The sequence below is a fragment of the Danio aesculapii genome, chromosome 2 (genome assembly GCF_903798145.1).
Source record: "Danio aesculapii chromosome 2, fDanAes4.1, whole genome shotgun sequence".
Lineage (NCBI taxonomy): Eukaryota > Metazoa > Chordata > Actinopteri > Cypriniformes > Danionidae > Danio > Danio aesculapii.
Window position 1 is genome coordinate 43,540,820 of NC_079436.1, and position 22,110 is coordinate 43,562,929.

The following is a 22,110-nucleotide window of genomic DNA, read 5'->3' on the forward strand; positions in this document are numbered from 1 at the left end:
CTCTTCGCTCTTTTGAATCTATCAGGTAACGTGTCACAGTGTCAGTACACTGCATTAATCTTTCGTTTTCACGCGTGTACTTAGTTATTTTTTTAGCAAAAACCTCAGATACTGTTGGTTGGTTTCTGTTGTTTGTGCACCTTTTTTACCAACGAAGTTTGTCGACGGCATTATAATGACACAGATCACTCTGCCTATTCATGCCAGAGTCCTGCGGAAAAAGTGATTGACAGGTGGTCATTTGTGTGTAACTTATCTTTATTTATGATTTGGTTATGGGTAAAACAAAGACCATGTGGGTCAGGTAGTTGAAACGGTAGGCTACATATAATTAATTCGTTATGAATTAATTAATTATTCATAAATAATTAATTCACCACTGCCTACGACGACGATCCCATCGTCCATCGCAATGTTTCACATTAGACATCGTACGATGCCAAATTCGTCGACTTCGCCCAACCCTAGTGCACTGTCATTGTCTAAAAGCTTCTTTCTGAATCACTTCAGTTTCTTGCTTTCTTTACTTAAATTCTGCTTTTTTTCATTCTGTCATATTTTGTCTTTTTCTCCTCCTCTCTTCATGCTTTTTCTTCTGGTCATATCTAGCAAGAGAATCCCATATACAAGAGCCCCATAAATAAATTCCAGAATCCAAGTTATGGAAATAAAGGCGTCACGCTCTGAGTCTGTACTCCTCCTCTCTGCTCCTCGCATGGGCTTTTGTTTATTTGCATTTCTGTCTGTTCACCTTTCTGGTTCTTCAGCAACAACCTCAGCCTTGTGAACAGTGTGTAAAATGTCCTGTCTAATTCACTAATTATCACATGCCACAAAGTGATGAGAGTGTTTACCTGAACAAATGAAGAAAAAAGATTTATTCACCCGCATGTCATTTAAAAAGAGCCTAATTCAACAGATTTTCAGTATTAAATGAACTAGTATTTAAATGAGTGCTTATACAAGATGACTGCAAGTACAGTGTTTGTGTTTGGCTTGGTGTCTTTTGTAATGCTTGCTTTAACCATTGTTTACTATATTTGCAGTGCAGTGTGCTAACCCTGCCAATTATGTTGTTTGTATTTTATTTTTCGTCTCTTCTTCTTGTTCTTCAGGGTGAAAACCCCATTTACAAGAGCGCTGTGACAACGGTGGTCAACCCTAAATATGAGGGCAAATAATGGACAAACGTGTCCATCTCCAATCAACACTGTATGCAGAACAATTCAAGAGGAACAGAAGCGTTGAAGTTCACTTTGTTTCTTTACTTTTTTATTTTTGCATTTTTTAAAACCACCTATTGGCTGTGCATTTGCCACTGTTCAGTATAATCAATTAACCTGTGTTTCTATGCATCCTTTAGAAACTGTACAGTATGTATAAACTTGAGTTTTTACTTTTTTATGCAAAAAAAATTCTGATGTTCAGTTTCGATTTTTAGTCACAGATCTGCCTTGTTTTTCTGAATGTTTAAAGCCGTCGCATTGGGATAGATGACCGGGGTTTTGTAGGTAAGATAAGGTCAAGTATGTATTAAGAATGTTGTCTGAGACACAATAGATGATATTTAAGAAACGCTCTACTTTTTTTAAAATAGGCTGTTTTTACAAGCCTCAAAGTGTTAAACAACTGAGTTTTACCTTGTTGAATCCATTCAGTCTGGCAGGAGCACTTTTAGCTTAGCTTAGCATAAATCATTGAATCGGATTAGACCATTAGCATCTCGCTCAAAGTCAAAAAGTCATCTTTTCTATTTAAAACTTGACTCATTTTCTAGTTACATTGTGTAATAAGACTGATGGAAAATGAAAAGTAGCTAGCTGTGGGCTATTTTCAGGTTTTGTATAATATCATTGTGACTGCTGCAGCCATGGTATGGCAGCAAAGTTCTTTGATTATTACTCCAGAACGAAAGTATAGTTCCTGGCCATATCAGTCTATGGAAAATAGCAGCTTTCCATTAGAATTTTTACTTTTTTCATGCAATCTTTGAAAATCTCAATGTTCAATCTCAATTTTTTGTCACAGATCTGCCTTGTTTTTTCTGAATGTTAAAAGCCGTCACATTTGGATAGATGACAGGGGTTTTGTAGGTAAGATTAGATCAAGTATGTATTAAGAATGTTGTCTGAGACCCAATAGATTGATATTTAAGGAACACTCCACTTTTTTGGGGGGAAAATAGGCTGTTTTTTTACAAGCCTCCAAGTGTTAAACAACTGAGTTTTACCGTATTGAATCCGTTCAGTTGATCTCTGGGTCTGGTGGGAGCGCTTTTAGCTTAGCTTAGCATAAATCATTGAATCAGATTAGACCATTAGCATCTCGCTCAGTCAAAAAGTCATTTTTCCTATTTAAAACTTGACTCATTTTGTAGTTATGCTGTGTAATAAGACTAATGGAAAATTATATGTGGAGACTATTTTCAGGTTTTGTATAATATCAATGTGACTGCTGCAGTCATGGTATGGCAGCAAAGTTCCTTGATTATTACACCAGAACAAAAGTATAGTTCCTAGCCATATCAGCCTATAGAAACTAGCAACTTTCCATTGAGTTTTTACTTTCTTTATGCAATCTTTGAATGTCAATATTCCGTTGACTTTTAGTGTCAGATCTGCCTTGTTTTTCTTAATGTTAAAAGCTGTCGCATTTGGATAGATGGCAGAGGTTTTGTAGGTAACATAAGGTCAAGTATGCATTAAGAATGTTGTCTAAGACTCAATAGATTGATATTTAAGGGACGCTCCACTTTCCTTTTGGAAATAGGCTTCTTTTACCAGGCTCCAAGAGTATTATTAAATCCATCCAGTTGATCTTTTGCTCTGGCAGCAGCACTTTTAGCTTAGCTTAGCATAAATCATTGAATCGGATTAGACCATTAGCATAAAAAAAATTTAAGAAGTTTTTCTTACTTAAAACTTGACCCATTTTGTAGTTTCATCGTGTAATAAGACAGATGGATAATGATAGGTAGCGAGCTGTGGACTATTTTCTGGTTCTGCATAATATCACAACTGCAGACATTGTACAGCAGCAAAATTCCATGATTATTACGCTACAATGAGAATGTAGTTCCTATCCATATCAACTTATAGAAAATAATAACTTTTCATTTCCCATTGGACTTAGCACATGTTGTGACTACAAAAGAATCGAGCTTAAAATAGGAAATATCGAAACTCTTAAATGTTTTGAGTTGGATGCTAATGGTCTAATCTGATTCAATGATTTATGCTAAGCTAAGCTTAAAGTGCTTCTGCCAGACCCAGAGTTCAGCTGAATAGATTCAAAAATGATAAAAGTCACCTATTTAACACTAGGGGATTTGTAAAATGTGTCTTAAAGAGCAGTGTTCCTTTAATGGATATTCATGCATCATTTAGTAATTAGTTGAGTGTTAGAAACAGTTTGTGTCTTATGATGGTACAGGAAACTTTGTGAATTAACGAATGGATGGGGTGTCCTGTCACTGGTATAGTAGGTAACTGTAGCGGACCGTTGCTGTTCGTACACATGGTGCTTTTTTCATGTAGACTCTGCATACGTCGTCTGCATAATTCTGGCTGATTTGAGTCCAGTCTATAATGCTTAGGTCTGTGTGAGTCTGGATGTGTGTGTGCTCACATTGCCTTGCTTTGATCTGCGAGTCAGATGATTTAGTGACCTTTTTTATTGCGCTCACTAATGATTTTGAGTCTAAAATGGACAGATTTAGTATCATGCAAACCAATCGTTGTAAAGGTATTGAGTGTTTGATTGAAATGCCTTCCGCTTTGCAACATCTGAGTTGTTCAGAAAATGTCAGAGGGATTTTTTTGGCCACTGTCTGTGAATGGAACAATCAACCTGTGGTTAGTGCAGACATTAGTGTAATGCCATGAAAAGATCTTCAGGTTTTAGATTTGTTTGAGGAATGAAACTCAGGTCCTGGATTTTCTCTATCACTGATGCCAAATATTTACGTCTACTGTGCAAGAACTATATTTTAATGTTGTTTCTTTTAGTGTCTCCATGAGTGGAGTTGTTTCACATTTCTTTTTTCTAATTTAATTTGTCCATTTTTAACTGCATTAGATTATGGTTGGTTGGTAAAGATCAGTGTTATAAAAAATAATGACATGTTTTTCCATTTATTTTTATTTTTTTTTTTGCTTGTAAAAATGTAATCATGTTACACACAAATTAGCATTTTAAAGTGCCTTTTTCATTTTTGCATCAAGCCCACTGTCTGTTTCTACTAGTTATTTATTGAAATAAAGAGCCCAAAACACTGGACTGCATTGTTATGGGGTTTGTTTTTGTGAGTCAGCATGCCCTTATTATTAAATGCAAGAGGTTTTTATTATTTGAATTTTAGAAATGTCTAGCTGTGTAGATGTTTTTTATCCATTTATATTTGGCACATTGACGAATGAGCTGACTTAAATAAAGGGAACAAAGGAGCATTCAAGGAGTGATTAGAATGTTTTAGTTAAAAAAATGTTGACCTTTTTTACATTAAAGGTGATTGTCTTCAGAAACATGTTTTGTTGTGCTGGTTGAAAGTCTCTTTACATTCCAATAGTAATGATTAAAGTAAATGATCTAAATGTGTTTATATTTTTATATTCTTTGTGAGGCATAAAACTAAAGTTCTTCCAATTAAAAATAGTCGGGCCAATAATTCTGCCAAGTTGCCCAAATGTAGATTTGTACAACTGCGCATCTGTTCACACAGATCCACTGTTCACACGCGTTGCGGTCCCAGGGACACGAGTGACAGTAAAAACAGAAGCTGAATCAACTTTAAAATCCTGAATGAATATTGCAGTTACTTTTGCTCGCTGGAGGAAGGACAACACCATGGGTGAAGTATTTTTTTTTTTAGGCATGAAATGTTCTGTTTTAAAACTATTTTAGTCACGCAAAGCTGATGTAGCCTGTGTTGGGTTACGAATGGGTTATATGCACAGAAGTGTTGTTCAGCCACTGAAATCTTCTGGTGATAGATTGAAAATATCATGCAAGTATGGCTTAGTAATAAGTGTAATTCCTGCACGCCACTGGTCAAACACCAAGCATACAGTAGTCGCTTTAGGTAGGACAAAGCGCGTGACTTGAGAGTGTGTCTAAAGATTCTTGCATGCATGAAATATTGCACATTATGACAAGTTTTGCTTGCTGCACAACTGAATATGTGCTAGATATAATACAGAATTGTGGTATTATAAAGTACTATAAAGTTTTATAACTGGCGGCGGATGACATGATCTAGTGGGTCTCTGTCATCTTTAAAGTGTGCGTTCGTGATTTCAAGAGGCGGGGCCTTGGACAGCAGGGAAGGGATTGATTTTTAAAGATGTTATGCTAACCGGTTAGCATTTAGGCAGATCACCTACTGCATCTTTAACATTCTTGATTGCTTCCCTGCAAAAAAAACCTTTTGAAAGTTACCTCAGAAGAATGTGAATTCAAAGTAATGAATCTATAGTAATAAGAGAAAATATTTACTTCATGCCTTGCTAAAGAGAAATGCCGAAGCTTTTCAAGGTAGCGCTGAAGATACGTTTCTGTGCTCGTTTGTTTCCACGTTTGTGCCACAAGTATATGGAACTGCAACGCTGTCAAGGTCTATCTGTAACTTTAGCAGTGCGTAGGCATGGGATGATTACCGGTTTCAAGGTTTACAGCAGTCTGGGAAAGACACTGCTTTAAAAAAACAATTCTGTTATACCATTCCTAATATATATGTTTTTATTGATTTATTTTACATCTTGCTAAAGACCATTATATTTATTTATTCAGGCAACCGAATATCCAGCAGTAAAGAACCATCTACATCAAAAGCTACTGGTCAGCCCGCAATTCAGCACACAGTATATTTGAAAAACAAATCACTACGGCCAGACAGAATCTGCGGATATTTTTTGCTATTTCTGCTGAGAATTTTGTAAAAAATATGCGGAATGATGGGACTATCATAACTAAAAACTTAATATATGAAATAAAAAATAATAGCTTTTTATCTTTTATTTAATGTTTTATTTAATGTAGACTGGAAATCTGCATACAAATCACTTCTAACCTACATGTTTTTTTTTTTTTAAACAACAGCAAATATTCAATTTAAACGTGACATCCAAATAATACAAACGTAACTAATAACAAACTAAAAAATAAATTACATAAAATAATCATTATAGACACCTTTACAATGACAATATAACTGAGGGATTATTTAAGATACCCAATTGACAGCGAGTTTACTATTCAATTAACTTCAGCTCTTTTGCAGCTGTAATTTGTATCTTGACATTTCTTGCTATTAATATACTAGAGCGAGTTTATATATATAAATATAAATCTATAATAGAAACCCTTTAAACAGGGTTTAGAATTATTCAATCTACATTCATGAATATGAAATTTACCAAATAAAATCAAAAGATTCATTATAAATTCCACAGATAAATTGTTTGAGTCAAAAAAAATAAAAAATAACATCTTTGGGGGTCAAATAGGGTATATGCGGAACGACTTTTAATTTATCAGTAACCTGGGTCAAGCACTTCCGGTGAACTCTATGCCATTACAAAATTGGCGTGTTTAAGGTCTGTTTTCTCTAAAGATCAGCGATCTCCTCTGCCTGAGTGATATCCGATATAAAATGGGTCTCCGATTGTACACGAAGCACTGCATTCAATTACATTTTTCCACGCCATATCTTTAAAATATGAACATTTATTTTATTGCAGTATATTCAATGATTCTGACAGGCACTTGTGTGTAAACGTATTTTTATCTTGTTTTATGCTTGAGCCACTAAACAAACACTAATGACTATTTAACTGATTATATTTGAATTACATTACAACATCGATGCTGTAAAAGGAACCGTATAAAATGGAAAAAAGTCACATTAACCGTTCACCGAAAGTAGTTGAAGTCAGAATTATTAGCCCCCCTTTGAATTTTTTCTTTTTCTTTTTATATATTTTCCAAATGATGTTTAACAGGGCAAGGAAATTTTCACAATATGTCTGATAATAATTTTTCTTCTGGAGAAAGTCTTATTTGTTTTATTTCGAATAAAAGAATAATTTTACAAAAAAAAACTGTTTTAATTTATTAAACACCATTTTAATATCAAAATTACCCCCTTTAAGCTATCCATTTTTTTCGACTGTCTACAGAACAAACCATCGTTATACAATAACTTGCCTAATTACCCTAACCTGCCTTAACTTAACCTAATTAACCTAGTTAAGCCTTTAAATGTCGTTTAAGCTGAATACTAGTATCTTGAAAAATATCTAGTCAAATATTATTTACTGTCATCATGGTAAAGATAAAATAAATCAGTTATTAGAAATGAGTTATCAAAACTATTATGTTTAGAAATGTGTTGAAAAAAATCTGCTCTCCGTTAAACAGAAATTGGGAGAAGAAAAAAATCAGGGGGGCTAATAATTCTGACTTCAACTGTATATCAGTATGGAAAGAAACATTAGCTCTGCATATACCCTATTGCATCTAAAACCTGAATTATTTATTTATTTTTGGACAAACAATGATAAGTCATCCCAAAACTTCTTTGAATGACATTCATAAAAAGATGAACCAAAGATTCTGGATAATCTAAACAGAATGAGCGATTTCCATCAGTCTGCATAAATTTAGATAATGTGTAATTGCGTATGTATAATTGTGTAATGGTAAAAAAAAAAAAATTATAATTGCTCTAACATAAATGTTAGAGTATTTTTCAATGCAGTTTCCTATGTTACCTATGTACTGTATAACAAGCATATAGACCTGTAAATGCAGTGTTGTGTTCAGACATTTAAAAAGATCTTATTTTACAGCAATAATAACAATACTGTGATAAAACAGTGATATTTTATCCAAGGTTATCATACCGTCAGAATCTTATACCGGCCCATGCCTAACTATACTATTAGCCTACCTGGAAACAACGGCGCATCTTATTGCGTTCATAAACCACATCTGTCAACATTAGGCTGTGAAAATAAGTGGAAAGGAATATTTATTTATAATAATAATAATAATAATATATTTTATATTTATTTTAACGTGTTTTCAAGTCTAAATAAAATGAAAGTATAATTCTCTTGAACAACCATTCACATTTAAGAGCAGGGGGCGTCCTCTGGTGGTCCGGGGGAATACATTAACTATTATAGCAGGATGGAATGGTAAATGGGCTATAAGCACAGCTAATGATTTTCAACCAATGATGAACTTTCGGTGAAAGGTTTATGTAACTACTTTCAATTTCATAAGGTTCCTTTTACGGCATCGATGTTGTAATGTAAAGACCCTTTAAACGCAAGCATTGTCATTAGCAGCTAGCAGGCTAGCGCAAAAACTCCGTTGAAAATACTGGGGTAAAATTAATTTCCATATTTTAAAGTCATGTGCTACTTGTTTGATGTGATACCCACTTTATATTGGATCTCAGCCACACAGTGAAAATTGCTGTTTTTCAAAGAAATCAGATCTTAAATGCAGCAATTTAGTAAGGGATGACAATTCACCAGAAGCCCTGGGGCTGGCTGACTGAAATGAAAAGTCTGTGTGCATATACCCCATAATGGGAGAATCCAGAGATGATGGGAGTTTTGACAGGTATGTCATAAACCAATCAGAACCAAGCATTCAACAACTCCCTACTTATAAGGTTTGAGAGGACAGACTGTATAAACAAAGTAAACCACACTTACACGCAGTACAAGCGCTTTCATTTCAGAAATATTCTTTAAATGCCTACAGGACTGTGAACAGTTACTTAATACACAACTCCAGGAGGAGCCTTAGCATTAGCTACATGTCAAGGTAAGTAAATAAACTGATACTTATTTTTCATCTTTAAATCTCCTGACATTTTACTTCCAACAATGTAAGACATTAAATGTAAGTAAATTCGTTAATGTTATATATTTATACTGCATCTGTTTCAAGATACGGTTTACAATACATGAGTGTTGTTATACATTTAATCTGACCTTCGGAATTTAGAAAGTGTGTTAACAGCATCCTGTTCTTTTACATTTAGATGGATTTAACAGTCTTGTTATTATCAGCTCTGCTAGGATTTCTCTCTCATGTCGGAGCTAACACAGGTAATATGAGTCATTTAACAGCACAGCAACTTTATAATGCCTTAGGGAACATTTTAATATTGAGGTATTTTGGGTTTGTTTAGAAATGTTTTGGGGAAATGTGAAGTGCTTTATTATAAATATGCAAAGAAAAACTTTTAGAAATGATGTTTTACAAAATAAGTAGTCTCTGAATGTTGTTGTGTTGTGCTCAGACAGTAATCCATGCATTTCTGCAAATGCCAAAACCTGTGGAGAGTGTATTCAGATCGGCTCACAGTGTGTGTGGTGCAAAGATCCTGTAAGTTCCTTCATCTACACTGATTTTCTCCTCGTCTGACTGTTGATCAGAGTCTTGCTGGAAGATGTGTAGCTCAGCAAGTCTGTGCTTGCATCTAAACAGGATTTCAAACCTTCACGCTGCGATGACATTGAGTCTATGGCGAAAGCTGGCTGCACTGCAGACGGTGTAGAAAACCCTCGAGGAGCGGTCACTATTGACAAGAACAAACCCGTCACTAATCGTAAAATTGATGGAGGACAGAATCTGAGGCCCGATGAGATCACGCAGATTCAGCCACAGAAAGTCACGCTGAACCTTCGCTCAGGTACTGGATGACAGGAACAGCACTGGATCTGTCTGAATGTGTTGTGAGCAGTGGTGGAAAGAGTACTGAAAAATCATACTCAAGTAAAAATACCAATAATTGCCTAAACGTAGTGCAAGTGGAGTAAAAGTATCTGTTGTAAATATTACTCAAAGTATGAGTTAAAAGTAGGCTTTTCAAAAGTACTCAAGAGTAGTGAGTATTACGCTGTAAAAAGCTGATGCATTTACATTTAAGTTGTGAATGTGTGTAAACGTAACATTCTGTAGTGCATCTATTTATTGCCCAGCAGGCACACAATGTCATTAAACGCTAATATTAGGTTAAGATTTAGATTAAGGTTTAAGATTAAGTTTAAATTTCAGGGGACCAAAATTCAATGGCTAGCAAGCATTTAAGGCCAACATTATTTTGATGTCCAATAATGACGTCAAATGACGTTGATTTCATTCACTTTCCTTAGCCTTAGTCTCTGCTATATGCCCTTACAGCCGTAACCCAGTACTGGGAAATACCCATACACACTCAATCACACACTACGGCCAATTTAGTTTATTCAATTCACCAATAGCGACTGTGAGGGAAATCCACGCCAACGCAGGGAGAACATTCAAACTCCACACAGAAATGCCAAATGGTCCAGCCGGAACTTGAATCAGCGACCTTCTTACTGTGAGGCGATCGTGCTACCCACTGCGCCACCGAGACTGAATGAGAAATTGTAATGAGATAATAAGCAAGAAGCAGCATACATTCATTTTCCTTTGCCTTAGTCTCTATTTCAGAGGTTGCCACAGTGGAATGAACTGCCAACTATTCCGGCATATGCCTACTGGGAAACACCTATACACACTCATTCACACACACTACACCCAATTTAGTTTATTCAATTCACTAATAGCGACTGTTGGGGAAACCGGAGCACCCCAGGGAGACCCACATGAACACGTGGAGAACATGCAAACTCCACATGGAAATGCCAAATGTTCAAGCCGGGACTTAAACCAGCGACCTTCTTGCTGGGAGGCAACAGTGTTAACTGTTTGAAATGTCTGTTGTGTATATTCTTTTTTTATATTGAACAATAACGATGAATATTTCAATGTACGTTTTTAATGCTTCCACTTTTAACAGGGTATCTGACTGACTGAAGGCGGATACTGCTGGTGGGAAAGTGAAACGAGCGAATAATTTTCAGCAGCCAAATATTTGGTGAATCTCTAAAATCAACACAATTATAGATCCATGTTGTTGCATAATTCTGATGTGTGATTGGCAAAATGTCCAGAGCTTATTATCATTATCGACATAAATTTTATCGAGATTTGATTTGATGTCTGGCGTCTTGATGGCGTAGTGGGTAGCACGATTGCCTCACAGCAAGAAGGTCACTGGTTCGAGCCTTGGCTGGGTCAGTTGTATACAATGCGTAATACAATGAGTTGTCTAATTACCCTAACCTGCCTAATTAAGCTAGATAAGCCTTTAAATGTCACTTTAAGCTGAATACTAGTATCTTGAAAAATATCTAGTAAAATGTTGTGTATTGTCATCATGGATAAAGATAAAATAAACCAGTTATTATTAATGAGTTACTAATACTTATGTTTAAAAATGTCTTGAAAAAAATCTTCTCCGTTAAACAGAAATTGGGGGAAAAATATAAAAGAGGGCTAATAATTCAGACTTTACCTGTATATTCACTGTATATTGAACTATTCACTTAATTATGAATATAGTAAGAGGTCTGATCACCTGTAAAATAAGCACATTTTAACTTTTTGTATGTTTCTCCTCTCATCTCTCCACAGGAGAAGCACAGAAGTTTACTCTCAAGTTCAAGAGGGCAGAGGATTATCCCATTGATCTGTACTTCCTGATGGACCTCAGCCACTCTATGCTGAGCAATCTGGAAAATGTCAAAAACCTGGGAACCGAACTCACCAAAGAGATGAAGGACATCACGAAAGACCTGCGTATAGGTCAGGAGGACACAAACATTTACATTCACACCTTCGTATGCTTTTAAAGCTGTTAAATGATCCGATAACTCTTGCTTGCAGGTTTTGGTTCATTCTTTGGGAAACCTTCCATTCAGATGAACCCATGTTTTCCAGATAATTGCATAGCCCCATTCAGTTACATTAATGTCCTTAGCTTGACGAACGATTATGCAATGTTTACACAAGAAGTCAGCAAGCAGAAAACCTCTGGAAACCTGGATTCTTCAGAGGCAGGATTAGAAGCATTGATGCAGGCTGCTGTCTGCACGGTGGGTCGAGTTGAACATTCCTCAAAAAAAAGGAAAAATTACAGTCAAAACATGTTTGTACATGCAGTGTTGCACTTGTGTGCACAATCTAATCTAACAGTAAATGCTTCAAATGTATAAATTAGGAAGCTGAACACAAATATATATGATACTGTGTACAGCAATTGACTACATTATCATCCTATATTGGTTCCAATTTAGGCATGGGATGGTTCTGATGATTCTGTTGGTATGATAACCCTGGATAAAAATTTCACAGTTTCTCAGTATCACGGTATTGTGATTACTGCCCTAAAATATGTTATTTTTATATGTCTGTATAAAAAAACTTTATTATCTCCATTGAACACAAAATATTTTATTTTAAGAAACCTTTATAATATTTTAAAACAGTAAACATGTCAGGCTAAATAATTTAAATAAGTCAGACTTCTGCGGTCTCATTAGTTTCAAAAACACAGATTTCTGTACAACTTAAAAAGGCATTTTTGAATATCTTTCTTCTCTTTGGATATAAAGTAAGTCACTGCACTGTTCAGGTCCATAGCATGCTTGTATGTTACATTTACATTTAGTCATTTAGCAGACGATTTTGTCCAAAGTGTCTTACAACTGAGGAGGCATTCAGCGATTCAATAAGAAGAGGCAATACACATAAGACATGCTAGTTATTTTTTAGAGAGAGAGAGAGGGAGAAAGTGTTTCTACAGGTGGTTTGTTAATCCCACTTATCTGTGTGAGGATTGTTTTTTATTCATTGGGGGTTCAGGTGCTCTTGGAAAAGATTGGTTTTTAGTTGTCGTTTGAAGGATACCAGTCCGTGTGGAAATGAGAAGATCATTCCACCACCATGGAACATTGAAAGAAAAGGTTTTGGAAAGTGATTTAAAGCTTCTCTGGAATGGCACCAGGGGATGTAGACCTTCAGGAGCAGGTGAAGGTAAGAGTGCCAGTAGCTGTTCTGGAGGCAAGCATCAGTGATTTGACATTTTGAATGTTGGTTTTATAAGCAATATGTTTTTCAGATGTTTCTTGAGTTGTGGGCTGACCAGTAGCCTTTGGTTTGTAGTGTCGTTCTCTGTTGGAGATACTGTTGCCCTAAAAACTCATGAAAAAACCAACAACTTACATATACTGTGGAAACAGTATAATACAAAACAGCGGTTTTAAAACCTTGACTTTTCCAAACCACGGTAAACCTTAAAACCAGTTATTGTCCAATGCCTTTTTTGGCTTTTTTTTTTTTTGGCATTTTTTGGTCCAATGGTTCTGATATTCTAATTTAAAAAAAAATCCATGATGTCAGCATGTGATTGACCATTTATGAAATAGAAAACACACAATAAGAGTCCTAGGCAAGCCTTTAGACAAAACCTGTGCTCTGTTTGCTGTGTTTCAATTGTATCTCAGAACGTGATTGGCTGGAGGAATGTCACTCGTGTCCTTGTGTTTTTCACGAATGCTGGGTTACAATTTTCTGGAGATGAAAAACGAGGTGGCATTGCCCGTCCAAATGATGAGAGATGCCTTCTTGTCAATAATATGTACACCAGGAGGGACTACTCTGTAAGTATGGGTTTCTCAGACTGACTGATCCGCTAGTTTAGCTATCTTTACATATCATTTGATGTATTTTTGCAGGACTATCCCGACATCTCACAGCTGGTAGACACAGTTACTGACAATAGCATTCAGACTATCTTTGCTGTGACAGAGCAGTTTCGAGATCTTTATCAGGTGTGTATTCATGCAATGCTGCAACAACATCATGTTCATCAATATAAGCTTCAGATTTAAAGGTATAGTTTACCCAAAAATGAAATTATGTTATTAAATACTTACTTGCATGTCGTTCCAATCCCCATTCATCATCAGAACACAAATGAAGATATTTTAGATTCAATTTGAGAGCTTCCTCATCCTCCATAGACATCAAATACCAACAAAACAATCCTCAAAACTGACTCGTTCGATCGGAATATAATCCAGCTAGGAGTGCACACCTAAAACAATAATGACTTATTCAAGATTCCCTTCAGTGTCAGTATAGGGCGCACATTCACAAGTCCCCTGTGCCCATTTTGCACACCCAATAGTTTTATTTTATGCACACTCGGGCGCACTCTTGACATATGCCTCCTGTACTTTGTTTTAATCTGAAGAAGTCATGCGGCATCTGGGGTACATCTTAGTTTACAGTGCTAGTAAACATTAACCCTATACTAACAGTGAGAATTAATAGAAGTATTTATTTTTGGTTTTGTGCACATGAAAGTATTCTCAAATTCTCAAAGAATTTGTGTTCCAAAGATGGACAAACATCTAGGGGCTTAGGAACAACATGAGGGTGAGTAATTAATAACAGAATTAAAATTTTTGGGTGAACTAACCCTTTAACTGTGAATGTTTATGAAGTGAGATTGACTCAGAGTACAAATATATGTTGTTGTTTTTTTGCAATAGGAGCTGTCTGCTAAAGTGCCTAAATCAGCAGTGGTGACACTACCCACCAATGGGGACAATCTGGTTAAGTTCATCATTGATGTGAGTTCAGACAATGACTTAAATGTCTCTCTTGCAGTTATGTTAATAATGTTCAGTTGAAAGGAAATGAAACTAAAATCACTGTTATTCCTTTCTGATTTACAAAAGGGATTTTACTCAACAGCTACAGGTTTGTTTATAATCTTAGATATGCACTCAGTCCATTTTAATATTGGTTAAGAGCAGTGATGGGAATATGGCGCTATAAATAAATAGTTACTAACGGTGATACTTTTTTCAGTAACGAGTATTAAATGAATTACTGTTTCCCCTGTTAGAACACCGTTACTGTTACTGACAATATAAATGAACCCTGAAGCGGTTTTCATGTTAGCCGCGTCTCTCTCAGCCATAGGACCTCTCTTTCTCTAGGGGCTGTGTGTGTGTTCGGGGCTGGGGCGGGAGACATAACCAACCAGTGATAATTATTGGTGTATCTGTGAACATGGTGTAACAGAGAACATGATAATTGGCTTAGATAAGAGTACATTTCCATCGTTTGCCCATCAGAGGCAGAGTAGGGCGGGTGTTCACACAAGCACACGCACAGTCAGTGGCACACACCAACATCCAGGAGTCAGAACGATGGCAAATTCAACAAATTCAAAGGTAGTGTTTGCAAACTGCAAATATAAGCACTGATTTTCCCTCGTTGAGGTGAAAGGCAAGAATGTTTATGTATCGTGCAACTTATGCCCAGGAAAACAGAGTGTCTCTGCATCAGTGACAAGTAATTTTAATCTAATGAAGCACCTCACGTCGTCACATGCCGCCACAAAATTTGTGGCCACACAGGTGATAACGTGAGCTCTGCTGCCAACGGAGGAGACGAAGCCACGACGCCAAAGCAAATAAACCTGAATTTTTCTCCACCGCAAACACAGAATTAAGCAAAATAATATCTAGATGCAGTGCATTCGGAAAGTTTTCATAGCGCTTCTCCTTTTCCACATTTTTTATCTTACAGCCTTATTCCAAAATGGATTATATTCATTTATTTCCTCAAAATTCTACACACAATAGCCCATAATGACAATGTGAAAAAAGATTTTTTGAAATTGTTGCAAATTTATTTTAAAAAAAACTGAAAAATCTCATGTACATAAGTGTTCACAGCCTTTGCCGTGAAGCTCTAAATTGAGCTCAGGTACATTCTGTTTCCCCTGATCATTCTTGAGATGTTTCTGCAGCTTAATTGGAGTTCACTTGTGGTAAATTCAGTTGATTGGACATGATTTGAAAAGACATACGCCTGTCTATATAAGGTCCCAGGGTTGATAGTGCATGTCAAAGCCCAAACCAAGCATGAAGACAAAGGAATTGTCAGTAGACCTCCGAGACAGGATTGTCTCGAGGCACAAGGCTGGGGAAGGTTACAGAAAAAATTCTGCTATTCTGAAAGTTCCAATGAGCACAGTGGCCTCCATCATCCGAGAGTGGAAGATGTTTGGAACCACCAGGACTCTTCCTAGAACTGGCCGGCCATCTAAGAGTGATCAGGGGAGAAGGGCCTTAGTCAGGGAGGTGATCAATAACCCGATGGTCACTCTGTCTGAGCTTCAGCAGTCTTCTGTGGAGAGAGGAGAACCTTACAGAAGGACAACCATCTGTGCAGCAATCCACCAATCAGGCCTGTATGCTAGAGTGGCCAGATGGAAGCCACTCACCAACTGGATTTTGTCAAAAGGCATCTGAAGGACTCTCAGACCATAAGAAACAAAATTATCAGGTCTGATGAGACTAAAATTAAACACTTTGGAGTGAATGCCAGGCGTTACATTTGGAGAAAACCAGGCACCGCTCATCACCAGGTTAATACCATCCCTACAGTGAAGCATGGTGGTGGCAGGATCATGCTGTTGGGATGTTTATTAGCAGCAGGAACTGGAAGACTACTAAGGATAGAGTGAAAGATGAATGCAGCAATGTTCAGATACATCCTGAATGAAAACCTGCTTCAGAGGGCTCTTGACCTCAGACTGGGGCGACAGTTCATTTTCCAATTCAATTCAATTCAATTCACCTTTATTTGTATAGCGCTTATACAATGTAGATTGTGTCAAAGCAGCTTCACATAAAAGGTCATAGTAAATAGGAACAGTGTAGTTCAATTTGTAGTGTTTAAGTTCAGTTCAGTTTAGCTCAGTTCAGTGTGGTTTAATAATCACTACTGAGAGTCCAAATATAGAAGAGCAAATCCAACGATGCGCAGCTCTATAGATCCTGAACCATGCAAGCCAGTTGTGACAGCGGAGCATTTTCCAGCAAGACAATGACCCAAAGCACATCGCCAACATATCAATGGAGTGGCTTCAGAACAACTCAGGGAATGTTCTTGAGTGGCCCAGCCAGAGTCCAGATCTAAATCCTATTAAACATCTCTGGAGAAATCTGAAAATGGCTGTACAACGTCGCTTCCCATTCAACCGTGCCAAGCTTTTGGCATCATATTTAAAAAGACTTGAGGCTGTAATTGCTGCCAAAGGTGCATCAACAAAGTATTGAGCAAAGGCTGTGAATACTTATATACATGTGATTTTTCAGGTTTTTTATTTTTAATATATTTTTTCAAATTGTCATTATGGGGTATTGTGTGTAGAATTTTGAGGAAATAAATGAATTTAATCCATTTAGAAATAAGGCTGTACCATAAAAAAAATGTGGAAAAAGTGAAGCGCCTTGAAGACTTTCTGGATGCACTGTATATATTTGAGGACACGCTGTCGTTGTCTCTCACATTGTCCCACAACAACATTAAAATAGTGTAGATTAGTCTACAATGTTTTATATTTATTTTATTTGACATTATTTTCATTGAGTTCATTTGACATATTAGATTTTTTTTTAAAGTAACACAATATTACTTTTATAATAATATGACTCAGTTACTATTTGTGAGAGGAATGTGGCAAACACTGGTTATTGGCTTATGACACCATCAGATCAACAGTTCTGTGACCATGAAAATTAAAGAGACCAGTTACCGATAACTAGGCCCACATGGAAACTGCGTGTACAGAATTCCGCAGATTTTTAGCCCATCATTGATTCTGTTTATTTACTTAGTTTTTAAATTAATTTCAATAATATTGACTAATATGAAAATGTCAATATAATTTATTCACAATACAGTTTGTAAAATAATATTTTCTGTCTTTTAGTAGATATATTATATAGAAGACTTGCTTTGTTCACCAATTAAAGGGGATTTAATTGGACTTGCATTGTAAACATTAAATACAAATTTAAAAGGTATTACTTTTTAGTTCATATATTAAGGTTTTAGTTATGATACTACCAAAATCATTCCGCATAAATCTGCAGATTTTTAACAAAATTCTGCGCAGAAATAGCAAAGAATGTCTGCAGATTCCACCTGGCCCTACCCATAACTTAAAAAATGTTTAAACCCTCATGTCTTTTTGCATTTATTCCTCTTTCAAAGACTAAAGAGAATGTTTTGAAGTACCAAATTATTTCTCACAATATCTTTTATATCGCATAGAAAGTCTTTTGTTTATAACATGATGGAAATGATGACAGAGACTGTAAATGTATGGCTTTGATGTATTTTTGATATTCGTCCAGCACCAATATGCTCTCTGTGTTTAATTCTGTGCATTAGTCTCTGTCCTCTGAGGTGATTCTGGAGAACAGCAAGCTACCTGATGGTGTGTCCATCTCCTACGTCTCCCACTGCAAGAACGGAGTGAGTGGAACAGGAGATAATGGGAGAAAGTGCTCCAACATCTCCATAGGGGATGAGGTGAGAGACTAAATGCAATATGTGTCAAACATTCATATGTATAATTATGTCAAACAACGCAATAAACTTTAAATAAATAACATTTCAACAAATAAAAAACCTCTCATGTACATTACTGATAAGAAAAAATGGCAAGAAACATATTTATTTATTTGCATATAATGATCTCTGAAATGCCACAAAGAAACATTTATGAATGTCCTTATATTTTATTTTGTAATTTATACAGAAATTCGTAGTATTAAGTTGCAAGAAACATGCATTTACCTTCTGTCTTGTAATGTGGCTACTGCATTAGCGTTTAAAAGAAACACTGTGTTTACATTATGTGCCTCACAGGTGTTGTTTGATATAGAAATCACGGCTAAAGGCTGTCCATCTAAAGGTAAATCAGAGACCATAAAGATTAAGCTGCTGGGCTTCAGTGAGGAGGTGGAGATCCTCCTCAACTACATCTGTGAATGTGAGTGTCACAAAGACGGGATCAAAAACAGCCCCGAGTGTAGCGGAGGCCAGGGAACGCTGGAGTGTGGAGTCTGCAGGTCTGAGAAGCTGTCAGTCTCTTTACATAAATGAAGACATGACAAACTTTCTGATTCACTGTTTTCTCTCTCATATCAGGTGTAATGAAGGTCGATTAGGCAGATTATGTGAGTGTAGCCAAGATCTGGATGCATACTGCCAGAAGGACATGTGGTCAGGCATCTGCAGCAACAATGGAGAATGTGTCTGTGGAATGTGTGAATGTAAGAAAAGAGACAACCCGGAGGAGAGATACAGCGGAAGGTTCTGCGAGTGCGACAACTTTAGCTGTGATCGCTTCAACAACAAGCTCTGTGGAGGTATAGTGACTTTAATGTCAAGTCAATATTTGCCCTCTTCACTAAATCCATTCAAGCTAGTGCAAGTACATTAAAGGTACCATAGAGTATGTTGATTCGGTATGTTAAACTGTTCTCTGATATCTACAGTTAAGTTAATGAAAATTCTCTAGAAATGCTTGTTTATGAAGGAAGATAATTCAGAAGGAATGGGATATATGCAGAGCAAGTGTTTTTCAGCCACCATTACACTTCTGGTGAACAGTTAATGTGACTATTTTCAGTTTCACAAGGTTCCTCGAACAGCATTGAGAATGTTATTTGATTAAAATACAATCAGTTAAATAGACGTAGGCATTCTTTTAGATGTTCAAGCGTAAATCTAATTTGAGTTTAAGAAAATTTAATTCACTGCTTCTTTTCAGGTCTGAGACCCACTTTATATCATATCTCAGTCAGGCAGTGAAGATCATTGATTTTTAAAGAAATCAGATCTTAAATGGGGCAATTTTGTAAAGCAGTGACAATTCACTAGAAGTGATTGAGCTGGCTTACTAAAAATTAAAGTCCCTGTGCATATACCCCATTACCCCTGGAATGAAAAGCACATAATTGGAATGGTCACGAATATTAATGACATTTGTTCTGATGCTATGCAGCTAATGTCAGTGCCTGCTCTCACACACATACACACACACACACACAGCATGATGTACTCTAAACACAAATGTGAAAATTTGTCAAAAAATATTTGAAAAACAAACAAGTAGGTGCCTTGTCGAATGATCATCAATTTAACTGAAGCGGAGAAGAGATTAACATTAGAAGTTATCTGTAGGCAGTTAACTCTGCTCCTCCATTACTGCTTATAGTTATATATGTAGTGCATAAAACATATGCTAAATTATAATTATACACAACGTATTTAGATGTATTTAGAGTTGTATTTTGTGCATTTAACATATATGAAAACACAGGCAAGAATTAATATTAACCTCAGCATAAACAGATGTGTTTTATAAAGTTTATTGGTGTTGTTTCTCTCCAAAAAAAATCAAAGAAGAGCTGAGTGATATGACACCATGCATAAATGCATTATGTACATATGTTTGTTGCCTCAAAATTTACAATATACTTGTTAAAGTAACAAAAGATACATTTAAAAAGACCCTATGCCTCTTTACACAGTACACAAAAACACTGTGGACACTCACCCGAAGCTGTGGGTAGATTTTTTTTTTAAAGGAATTTTTTTATTATTATTATCATAACATAATTTAGTCAGGCTCAAGTCAAAAGTGTACACATTAATTCTTTCAGATAAGCACAGTCAAAGTTATATTAAATAATATAATAAAGCTTCCCAGCTTTGTAATGTGAGTTAATGAAGCTTTTGGAGCTACAAAAAGCCTGTTCATGCATCATAAACGTAATCCATATGAATGAATTTAATTCATGAATGGCTTCTAAAGCAAAACATGTTTTTTGTCAGAAAAATACACATTTATATAGATTTAACCATAAGGTCAGATTAAAGATATATCCGTTTTTCATGACACGTCTTTTATATATTTTATGTGTTCTCCACAGGTCACGGTCGATGTATGTGTGGGCAGTGTGTGTGTGATTTTAACTACACAGGCAGTGCATGCCAGTGCTCTATGGACACCTCCAGCTGTCTGGCCACTAATGCACAGATCTGTAATGGACACGGCTTCTGTGAATGTGGACGGTGTAGATGTTTGGACAATTGTCAAGGTCCAACCTGTGAAATCTGCCTAACCTGAAACAGTGGTGTGAAAAGGAAAAAAATGACACCTGAAAACAAATGACTCAATTTATATGTCATATTGAGACTCATGTTATGTGTTTTAATGAACTTAAAATAGGTCAGCAAGTAGATGTTGGTTGCTGCAATATGTTTGCATGTTATTTTAGCCAACAAAAAAAAAACGATTTTGATCTTACAGTATATACAAGATTAAGAAAATTTATATTTTTAGAAATGCCTTGATGCATACATACTACACAGAGTGAACTGACATAATCTCTAGGATAAAATATGGGTGTTTCAATTGGTTTCAGTGGTACAATTTGTGCAGAAGATCCTGAGTAATCATTTTTATAGTGTAATATAGACATTAAATAGCAAAGTACAATTGTATCACTAAACATTTAAGACTGATTTGTCAAGTTGCAGTTTTCATATATATGTATATGTATATGTATATATATATATATATGTATATATATATATATATATATATATGTATATATATATATATATATATATATATATATATATATATATATATATACATATACATATATATATATATATATATATATATATATATATATATATATATATATATATATATATATATACATATACATATATATATTTATTAAAATAAAAGATAAAAATATTCAAACATTGAATTATTATAATGTTTGAATATTTTTAAAAATAATGTTTATAATAATTTTTATAAATCTGACTGTATTTAAAATTTATTTATCATTTATTTGTTACATTGGATTTCTTTTTTTGACCTGCAGGTGCCTCTAGTGTACAACATTAGCATTACTCCTTATTCCCATTTTCAGAGTTCATTTCTGACGATGCTTTTAATATTATACAGAAACAAAGAGATTTCACTTAAAAATCTTCTATGGATGATCTTTAGGTAGATATATGTTAGTATTGTTCAAATCAGACCATAAAGCCACGTTGTCAAGTCATTTCCTCCTTTACTTCTGTTAATGGCAATTATATTTTTTACAAAATATACTGTAATCAATTTACATTTCTACACTTTTCACTTTCTACATTTCTTGAACTTTTTTATGTTACAAACCATTAAACACTACTGTATTCTAATAGACACACACACACACACACAAACGAAATCCGTATGTAGACTATCATAGTCTGTATACAGCAAAAGTAGTTCTGATTTGCAAATTGTCAAGGCAAATTTTGTGTTCTTTG

General features: G+C 35.5%; 2 protein-coding genes across 3 annotated transcripts in view; both read left to right on the forward strand.

Annotated features, from left to right (window-relative positions):
* Positions 1 to 4,278, forward strand: part of LOC130246923 (integrin beta-1-like) — a 54,542-nt gene extending 50,264 nt beyond the window's left edge. Inside the window, exons 16-17 of one of the 2 annotated variants that reach the window (XM_056480095.1) lie at positions 610 to 687; positions 1,116 to 4,278. In XM_056480095.1, the coding sequence (XP_056336070.1) occupies positions 610 to 687 (78 nt within the window). In that variant the 3' untranslated portion in view covers positions 1,116 to 4,278. The remainder of the gene's footprint in view (positions 1 to 609; positions 688 to 1,115) is intronic. The other variant, XM_056480103.1, reaches the window with a different exon arrangement.
* A 4,408-nt stretch (positions 4,279 to 8,686) lies between these two features.
* Positions 8,687 to 21,309, forward strand: itgb1b.2 (integrin, beta 1b.2). Its single transcript, XM_056480129.1, has 13 exons — positions 8,687 to 8,838; positions 9,059 to 9,125; positions 9,320 to 9,405; positions 9,508 to 9,712; positions 11,524 to 11,694; positions 11,776 to 11,984; positions 13,395 to 13,550; positions 13,626 to 13,721; positions 14,448 to 14,528; positions 18,154 to 18,294; positions 18,634 to 18,836; positions 18,916 to 19,136; positions 20,706 to 21,309. The coding sequence occupies exons 2-13, from the start codon at positions 9,059 to 9,061 to the stop codon at positions 20,900 to 20,902; spliced, it is 1,833 nt and encodes a 610-aa protein (XP_056336104.1). The 5' UTR covers positions 8,687 to 8,838; the 3' UTR covers positions 20,903 to 21,309.
* Positions 21,310 to 22,110: the final 801 nt, after the last annotated feature.

Excerpts from the sequence above, each read along its gene's own strand:
- itgb1b.2 (XM_056480129.1), top strand. The coding sequence starts at position 9,059 with ATGGATTTAACAGTCTTGTTATTATCAGCTCTGCTAGGATTTCTCTCT. Across the intron at positions 11,985-13,394 it reads TGCAGGCTGCTGTCTGCACG|AACGTGATTGGCTGGAGGAA; the intron begins GTGGGTCGAGTT and ends ATTGTATCTCAG. Across the intron at positions 13,551-13,625 it reads ACACCAGGAGGGACTACTCT|GACTATCCCGACATCTCACA; the intron begins GTAAGTATGGGT and ends GTATTTTTGCAG.